This window comes from Atta colombica, unplaced genomic scaffold (genome assembly GCF_001594045.1).
Source record: "Atta colombica isolate Treedump-2 unplaced genomic scaffold, Acol1.0 scaffold9, whole genome shotgun sequence".
NCBI classification, from domain to species: domain Eukaryota; kingdom Metazoa; phylum Arthropoda; class Insecta; order Hymenoptera; family Formicidae; genus Atta; species Atta colombica.
In genome coordinates this window covers 2517410-2527661 of record NW_017259583.1, presented here as the reverse complement: position 1 = coordinate 2527661, position 10252 = coordinate 2517410, and the positions used below count along the sequence as shown (strand labels likewise).

Here is a 10252-nt window from a genome sequence, read left to right as displayed (position 1 = left end):
TCTCTGATTACTGTGAGATTATTACAGCTCATGTGTTCGCTGTCAAAAAATTAAAAAAATATATATATATGTGTGTGTGTGTGTGTGTGTGTGTGTGTATAATTAACTATTTTATAATTATTTGTTACTAATACAAAAAATCAATTGATTCATAAATAATTTCAATGACTAATCATTAATCTTTATAAAACACAAAGTCACTATAATGATGCTAAAACAGTATCGTATTTTGAAGCAAAAAAATACAATGAAATAATAAATTATAATAAATCTCATTCAAGGAAAAACTGTAAAATTAAAAAAAAAGACTTTTTAAAGATTAATATATAAATTAATTAAAAAGAAATTGATTGAGAGGCTATAAAATTTTGAATATTTATTTAGTTCTTCAATACGAGAAAGACATCTAGACTGATCGCATAAGTACTTAAATAAATATTATTTAGAGAGATATTGTAGGATCACTGTTTAAATGTAGGAAACTATTTTGAAGGTGATAGAGATCAAATTTGAATTAGATAAATATTCAAGTTTATATAGGTCTAGTCCAGTTTCTTTTTCATCGATTTATATAGAGCTTCCATGTGAAGCAATGGTTCAATGTACATCGACGTTCTTCGTAAAAAAAGGGAAACGATGATCGCCTTAATTATCATTAACATCACGCGATATGAGGCTTCGCATTGAAAAGTACAAAACTCCTGTTTCCCGGCGATACGGGGCGGCTAACCGTATTGCACAATCGTTCAGGATGATTATCACGACAATGCCATCGCCTGGGAAGATTTCCCGCGGAGGCGTTCGGCCTTTCGTGGACAATGCGAGCATGTCTCATGCCAGGGAAAATCGTCGGCAGCGAGGTAATGTTGATGCACAGGCGATTTGTCAACCGATTGACAAGTCAATGTGTGCGGATGCCATGAAGACTCTCGCGGGAAGATGCCGAGAGGAGGTCGAGGTCTCCTCATTTCGTACAGGGTGGATGAGAAATATACAATTGTACGTGACTCGTTTTCCACGGTTGTCGCTGCACTTTATTACAACGTTGAAAAAAACTCTGCCTTTCTAAATTATTTTAGAATTGCACACTATCTTCAGTAGTTTCTTTAATCTCTTTATCTAATATTTTTTTAACTTCAACAATAATTACCGCACCGATATGCGTAAAAGATGTTTTATTGTGATGTTTGAAAGATATGTTTGTATACTTGTATACTCTGAGCTTTAATTTTTAATTTCATATGGATTATCATAAAGTTGGATGATAAAGTCAGTTTCTGCTATTTTTCGATTAAGTATTGTTCTTTTAAATTTTAATTTATATCTTATTTCTATGTTATCATCTACATTATAAACAAAACGAATTTTTCCAATACTCGTGAATTTGCTGTATCATCGACACGTTCCTACGAAAACATCGTATTTCATAAGATAGCCTAAATAAATGCAAATAGAGTAACCCATGCGGGTTTGTGCGTTTTAAAGTTTCGAAATTGTCAGTCTGGTTAACGAGAAAGTTCCGAATCTGTTTAAGTTAAAGTCAATCACAACAAAATATTTTTAAATAAAATATTTATAAAAATTTGTTTAATGTATAAGATAAAATATCATATAAATTAAAATTCTTATTTAATAAAATTAAAACATTCTTCTTTAAAAGAATAGAGTTTAAATTTAGTGATACTTTACCGCTTGCAGCTGCGTGTATTCGTTGACATTAGTTTCGTATGCCCATTGAGCTATCACATTAGCGCTACATCTCTCTGCACCTAGGAAATCTAATCTAGCTAGGATGTTCTGGTAATTTATTTCATTGGGTGGTAGTTGTCGGGTAGCATCTTCGTCTCTGTAGGGCGGTAAGTCCAATTGACCGGAAACTGCCGATAATAGACAGAGTAAAAGGACTGTCCATCTTATCTAAATAAAAAAACATTCGTTATAATATAGTTTTGTACAGATTTCCCTTTATTTTAAGCAAATACATACACAAAAACGCTTGTGTAATCTACGCATACTAAAAATATAATGTGACAGATTTAAATCGTAATCTTATTATTAATTTCCGATTAAATAGTAAAGGAAGTATTAAATTACAATGCACACGGTATAAAATATCTTCTTCTTCAATGAATTTTTTTGACATTTTAGAGAAAGTATAGTTTTGTGATTATTTGATTTGTTCACTAAAGGGTTGTCTTGAGAGTAGAGGTAATTTTTTAGATTTTAATTTACATATGCTGAGAAGCGATAACCTGAGTAGTTTCCTGTTACCATTTTTTTCAAAAAAATATTTTTTTTCTAAAATAGCATTCATTATTTCAATAAAATTTTTACAAAATTTAAATCTAATTTTATATTAATTAGTTTTTATTTATTACTTTACTTTAATTTATGTGTTGTTCAATACTTGGCATACTTTATGTATTTCTGATATTTTAGTAAATGGAGTAAGGTCGATAAGGTTGATGAACTTGGCCGCATGCGTGTGTCAATTTATTTCGTTGCCATGAGAGTACACTTAAATTTCGCTTATATGTCTCATGTTTAGCCTTCGGCTAATCGTTTGAAATATTTGGATTATTCACGTAATAATTTATTTGATCACGTTCGCTATTTCTGTTTATTTTGATATATGAATTAGAAGGTAAATATTTTCGAGCTTTTTAGCTTGATTGAAATATCGATCAAGAAGAAAATGTGGCGTTCAAAGGAACGACTTAGACTGGGTAATGTCCTTCGGTAATAAATCGCTATTAACTTTACGAATTTCATACTTTCCTTACAATGTTATTTTTTACGACCATCACCGAACTATAATAAAAAATAAAATCTTAAATAATTTTTATATTATGGAATGCACTTTATTTACTTATAAATTATTGACATCAAGAAAAAAAGATAATATCGATAAAGCTGTCAATTATATCGATATAAAAATATTCTAATCTATTCTATTTTTAATCAAATAAAATATACAGCAACGTATACACGGAATAGGGATAGATTAGAGTTTAAAATAACAGAAAAAAATGTAACATTGCGAGTATATCCAAAACAATTTTTTCAGATGGACAATTTGATGGTTGTAAGTAATTAATTAATGTGAGTATACTTCAAAATTATAGGCGGTTTCAATTTCAGGTAAGGATATCAAAGAAGCTTAACCTAAAGTCATTGGATTACCTCTCAACTTATAGCAAAGGGCTTAAATAATTTAAGTCGAATTTGGAGATCATAGTTTAAATGCACAATATAAACGTGTTTGACTGTGTTACTTTCATCTCTGGTCTCCCTTAATGAGTTTAGCTTTCTTTCGCAAAAAAATAATTATAGTTAATTCATGAAGTGATGGAGCCTTCGCGTAAATGGAATTACCGTGCCAAAAATTACCGCACTCAGATTATTATTATGGGATCTCTGACTCTCTTACAAGTTAATATAGAAATTTCATTGTTTCTCTAAATCACGTCATGATATTATGAGCAGAGCATTTATGCGCAATTCATTTGTTGGTCTCACGGTCACGTGTTACGTCTTCGCGTTACGTACTTCCTCCCAACATGAAAGGTATCTGCTTATGCACAGTAGTAGGTCACTTGTGGTTGATCGAGATGCGATGACCTTGGTTTGGTACAATTGTGCTTATTGAAGAATATCTTTTCTATTTTTTAATATGCACCTACGAGATTTAGTATTTTATGATATTTTGACTAAAAAGTAATTGCTTCTGCTAAAATAAGCGTATTTTAATAAATAATAATTTAATAAATATTCTTTGTAAATCAACAATATAATATTGTAACTATAACAATCAATAATGAGATTTCATTATAATGAGATTTATGGAAAATAATTTAAGCGTACTTGATCGTACAAACGAGATCATCGTTACATGTAATTGTTATATGATAATATCATGCATTATGATTTAATGAAGAATGGAGATGATTCATAAATGCCAAGAAACCTTGCCTCTATTTTTCAACGATTTTTCTTATACTTCTCTTATCTTAAAATCCGTCATATTAATTTGAAAATTACAAGGTGTTACATAATATATGAAACTATTTAAATAATTTTCATATTGAAACAATAAAAAAATTAATTTATTCGGATAATACAATGTAAGCAATATTCTCCTTCCTCCTCCTGGATAGATTCATATTTTTATTCATTATATCGGAATATCGGTAATGACTTGGTATTACATCTTGTATAACCAAAATAATCATTTCGAATCTGTATTGTAATTACTGACAATTATAGCATAAAATTACTTGATGAATAATATTTATAAGTTTGCATTTGTCAGACAAATCCAAAAAAATTTTAAGCAAATTATTATGATTTTCATCTATAAAGAAATATCGGATAAGAAGAATTATCGAGATGATTCAATTATACAAACAGTTATTAGGCGAAAAAAAGTTTTTTTTTATAAGCAAAAGAATGATTAAAGAATAAATTATTTGTTTTTATATGACTAATACCTGAACATCTTGATATATTCGGGATATTACTGTATGAAAAATGTTGACACACACAGTTTTAACACTCTTTCAGATTCATGTTTAGACTCTCTTGCTATTTAAATTGCCAATTTAATTTATTAAACACATTCGTACATACATTGGAGACATTCACGACATTTAACATTAGAAGGAGCGCACTTATTATTTCGACAGATGCAGTATCTTCTTTTAGTTAATCGTAGCTCACTTAATTTTTTAATAGTTTTTAAATTTTGCAATGTTTCACTGAATAAAATTACGATGATTGAAGACCACGCAATTGCGATATTTGTAAAAATAATGAATGATTTTCATCCTTCTAATGTTAAAATCAGAAGATAGCCACCCCATCAGCTTCAACGAAGACTTACGAAGCTGCAACTGACGCGGTCCAACATCCCGCCGGTTCCACTGAAGGCAAACTTCATGAAAGTTGAAAATCCTTTCAATCCTCGATAATGATAATTTACTAATAATCAATAAGGTACACGCAACAAAACTCCTCGTCGTACGAAATTCCGTTCCACCAATCGAGCACGACTAACACGAGTGATGGTCTTGTTCTGCCGACGCTAAAAGCCTCGTGGACGACGCCAAGTGTACATTTATCCCTACGAAGCTGTTCGAACGCGACCACGAGGAGGTCATCCGTAGCGAAAAAGGTGGGGGATTCGCGCACACCTCGTTCGTGTCGTTGGTTCGTCGTTGTCGCTGTTGCTTAGACAGATTGTCGTGGGAGTAGGTGGAAGTAGCCGAGGACGAGAAGACGAATGACTTTGTTCTATCGCATTTAAAGGTCGAAACTCTGGTTTCCCCTTTAAGAAAATCAACTTAAAAACTATGAATATGGATAAGGATTAAGAAAATTTATGAGGATAGTTGGCGAAAAGGATTTTGTTGTTTAAAAATTCTTTCTGTCTCCATGACAGCAAAAAACAATAAGAAATTTCACGTACTATTAGATTGAGGGGAGTGGAAGAATTAAGGGTAAATAAATTAGAGGTAAACAGAAACACAGGATCGCCAAATAATGACGACAGACAGGGCCAATCGGTCGATTGCGACAATTTGAGGCTCTCACGTTGACAAAAGTCATTCGCCGACTCTTCTCAATGAGACCCATTGTCTATTGAAGCGCGTTTGCTCTTTGCAACTCTCTGTAAACATTAAAGATTTATTTTTGAAACTACAAAATAGAAAAGAGTGATATCGGATCGGTAAAGTGTAGAAATCGCTTAAAATAAAAATAATAGATTTATTCTTCGTGAGATTTAAATAAACGACACGTTAAGATTTAAATAAACGACACATTAAGAATTTGATAATTTAATTCACGGTAAATGATGAATAAGTGGAAGTTTCATTATGATTCTTGTTCTGCGATGTCCATTTAAGTCATACAATGGAAGATGAAATCCATGCATCTTTATAACAGAAACAAAGACTCCATTGTTTATTACTAAGATAATAAAAATTTCGTGCTTTATTATTACTACTTAATAGAGAAAACTAGAGACCGTCTTCATGTTCTGTCCAGTTTTTATCGATCGGTTTTGTGGACACAGTATACACTAAAAAACAATTTTTACTATATCTTAATAAATATTTGTTTAAATATTTACAGATAAATATTTACTTATAGTAAGTAAATATTTATTTAATGAAAAAAATAATAATTAAATCAAGGTTAATGGGCCTTTTATCAAATAAATATATGTTAACATTCAGTAAATATTTACTTATACGTGGTCTACGATAGAAGTTGTAGCCATCGTAAGGTCTTAAGTCGTAGAAAATTGGCCAATCATAATTGATTATTCTTTTCTTGGACTGTAATTGTTTAATTTTCTACGATTTAAGACTCTATGATTAAGATTCTATGAGCGCTACGATTTCTATTGACTCGGCATTACTATTAAACAAAATATTTATTAAAATATAATAATTTTTTTTCAATGTACGCTCTAATCTTTTTTTGATTTAAACGTTTAATTATTTCATAGCGACATATTGATTCGCGCGTGGCGTTCTTTATTTGACCAACGGAACGAAATTGTGTCGAATAGCAACCTTGTCAATCTTCATTTATGAGGTGGGACTTGTAGATAGATAGTAGATAGTAGACATTCGGCAGACGTCGCTTTATATACACCTCGATCAGAATAAACCCAGCAAACACAAAATTATATGTGATATGTTATATATCTGTTAGTTCTAATTTCCTCAACAATATAACTATAATATACGCGTGTTACATTATATTGTTGTATATTATACAGTTATATTATTTAGTGGGAAATTACAACAGGTATGATTTTGTAATAAAAAAAAAAAAATTATTGATATCATATAATTAATATATAATTAATGAATCGATATGATTAATCGATTCTCGAGCTCGGACGTAAACTTGTTAAGGCAATAGTTGTTTCTTGAAACAGGTATCTGATTTTACTTAAAGGTTCATAAATTTAATTATTTCATTAACTATTCATATAATCGTTATTTCTTTGAATATATCACGCGTCGCACATTTCAATTTTTTTTTCCCTTTTTTTTGTATATTTTGTACATTTACTCACCAATTTCGAGTCGAAATGCAAAATATAAATATCAATCACATCAGTGCTTTAAACAATGGAAAGCTATAGTTTATTAATATGCACTCTTCCTCAATAATATGCGGAATTTATGCGCTCGAAGTATATTACGCGCTTGTAGTACTGAATTATTGATATTGCGCCACGAGTTTAATTAGTCCGACTTCATTATTTGAAATGTAGAGCGAAATTGCGCGAACATGGCTTTCAAATTTTTGGAATTATTAATGGAACATGTCACGAATGCAGATCGATGTTGAGTGTCGCGCGTGTCGCGACGCACTTTAATTAGCAAGTAGAGTATGATTTTATCTGTCAAGACTGCATAGTGCGTAAATTGAAATGTTCGTGTACCATCGGCGACGCGAAAACTCTTTATCATTCAAGGTTTATTTATCGCGTTAGTTTGCGAGATGCCGCGGGTATCGAGCGAATATAGCTTTGTGCGTGATTGTGTCTTTTTCACGTTTTGTTTTTCTAGCATAATGAAGTCAAGTGAAGTGTGCCGCGAGTGATTAACAATATTGTGCAAAGTATCGTCGTATTTCAGTTGATTGTAAGTCAGTTATGTTTCCGTAATTGAATAACGAGGGATGAAGAAGAACGAGAGGGAAGAAGAAATCAGGAGAACTCTGAAATCAATTAGGTGAAGTGAAAATGATGATTTTTGCAAAAGAGAGGTTAGGTTAAGTTATTTCCAAGTCTTACCGTAATCTAATTATTAATTAATGTAATATTACTGGAAACTATTATTTTGTAAACAATAATACTTTTCATATTTAAAACAAGTAATTAATCACTGTCTTCTTTAAATTTTTATCAGGGAAATCTAGCAAAGATAATTTATTTATTCGTTCTGCCAACTCTTCATTATAAATTATAATGAAAGAATATGTTTTCAAAACATCTAAGTTTTTCAATGAAAGTGATGATAGAATGATTTTTTTGCAAGAGAGTAGGTTATGTCCAATTCTTATACAGAAATCCAATTTAACATTAACTAATTTAACAAGTACTAGAAATTACTTCGAGTATTGAAAAAGCACTAAACAATAATGCTTTTAATATTCAAAATAAGTAATTATTCATTATCTTCTACTATTTACTTTCGAAATACTATTCATAACTTTAAAGAAAATCTTGTAATTCAGAGTAATAATTTGAAATTGATATTTTTGAGATTTTTTTTGTATATTTAAATTTAAACCTACTTTTTAGCCTATTATTATACATAATTAAAATTAATAACATAAATCAATTTCTTTAATTGAATTAAGAATTAATAAGTGATCAATAGGTGAAAAATAGATTGATATCTAGAAATGTATTACATAAAGTTGATTCTAATCTTCTATAAACAACTCGCTTCGATAATTGCGACCGGTGTCGTTGCTCATTGAAACACGTTGCTCATTCGTGTTTGTTCGCGCTCGCTTACCAGCTTAATGATCGCAATTTTAAACACACGAACTCTACGCGATATTATTCGCCAACTTTGATCAACAGTAATTGCGACTTCCATATTTATTGTACAAGGATCTTCGACTCTAATTTCTAAAATATGCTGTTGAAGTCTTATATGATAATTGCAGAATATTCTATATGCATGGGCAAATATAGCACTTACACTGAACAGACATAAAAGTTGCAGAAATCACGAGTGATGTGTCTGCACATACGATTCGTACAGATGAATCGCCGAAGGGCGTGTCGGATGAAACATCGATGAATAGGTTTCGCGAAACGTCGACTTAAAAATGATTCCTATGCAATTTCCAGCATTATGAGATGATTCATGTCTCGCGTAATTACGCTCATCGAGACAGCGCGACATGTGCCATTTCCTGATTCCATTCGACCTCTTTTTCTCTTGGGAATTGTGGCGCCATTGTTTAAAATAAGAGAGAATAAATTATTATGTAAAAAAAAACGTTTAAAATCATTAACTCAATTTGTTTTAAATTTAGCGAGGAGTTTATACGGAAAAAAAATTTTACTAAAATATTTTAAAATGTTGGTAGATACAGATCTGAAAATAATTCCGTCAAAATAATGAATTATGTGAAAAACTCAAACGATGAACAATATTACAAAAAAAATTTTATATTCTTGCAATCCGTTCTGGATGTCACAGCTAATAAAAAAGAAGAAAAACATGTAAATTGCGGATAATATTCGTGCAACGTGCGTTACGCAATATATATACAAGTGTTACACTCATAAAGTTAACGCAGATATGAATCGGTCCGCGTATATTGTACACGAGCGTTTCTCGCGAAGCGCGTTCGCGCGGTAGTTGATCTTGAACTATATGTTCCACTTAGCTTTCATGATCGGCACTCTCTTTAATAGCCCTGGCGACCGCGCAGGGTTATTCGTAACGATCACGATTAATACGATGGTAGCTCGCAGTAAAGCAGCGTAAACAACCGCGCCCAAGTAGGCTAAGAGGATAGTCCCACGACGATCTGGAATGTAACTGCGAATGGTCTATGCCATTTTATGAGTCCTTGGAGCTGTTATGGCGAAGTTCTTACGTGCATACGTGTATCTGCATATCCCGTATTGATGCCGTTCGCATGTATACATAGCCCGATATATTCGTTTACATAATCCTCTCTTACATCGTATTGTATAATATAGGAAAATATGGCTCATATAGTTTATCTTAAGCTTTACTGCATCGAACATTATTCGTAACTCACGCTATTTTTACTTTGCGTCGAACTACAAGCTAGAAAAAAAAGATTAGCATCTTTAACAGTTTACGGCTATCATTTGATCAAGTATGGCTACATTATTTTTAAAATTGTAGATAATTATTTCAAACTACTGTTATTATAGTTTACTGTTATTATAGTTTATGACGCCAATTGTATTGGCAAACAATTTCAAGATTTTTTTCTTTAATTAATTTCTCTTTATAATTGTCTTTATCTGCACATTTAGAGAAAAGTATTTGATTTAAAGATAATAAATATTGTAAATCAGAAAAAAAATTTTATTAAAAATTTATATTAGAGAAAATTCAAACCTTAGTTAATTTTGGTTAAAACGCCAAGTTTTTTAAATATTATATTTAAATTTATAATAAATGATGATAAATAATGAATAATTAAATAATAATAATATTATTTAAAT

General features: G+C 30.9%; 2 protein-coding genes across 2 annotated transcripts in view; one reads left to right on the top strand and one right to left on the bottom strand.

The window, feature by feature from the left end:
* The window catches only part of LOC108693406 (angiotensin-converting enzyme), a 58617-nt gene extending 53522 nt beyond the window's left edge, over positions 1-5095 (bottom strand). Inside the window, exons 1-2 of the mRNA XM_018202324.1 lie at positions 4883-5095; positions 1690-1917 (exon numbers count right to left, since the gene is read on the bottom strand). Coding sequence (XP_018057813.1) covers positions 1690-1917; positions 4883-4939 — 285 coding nt within the window. The 5' untranslated portion in view covers positions 4940-5095. The remainder of the gene's footprint in view (positions 1-1689; positions 1918-4882) is intronic.
* A 2502-nt stretch (positions 5096-7597) lies between these two features.
* Positions 7598-10252, top strand: part of LOC108693334 — a 42178-nt gene continuing 39523 nt past the window's right edge. The window contains exon 1 of the mRNA XM_018202226.1: positions 7598-7757. The gene's annotated coding sequence lies outside the window, so the exon portion shown is untranslated. The remainder of the gene's footprint in view (positions 7758-10252) is intronic.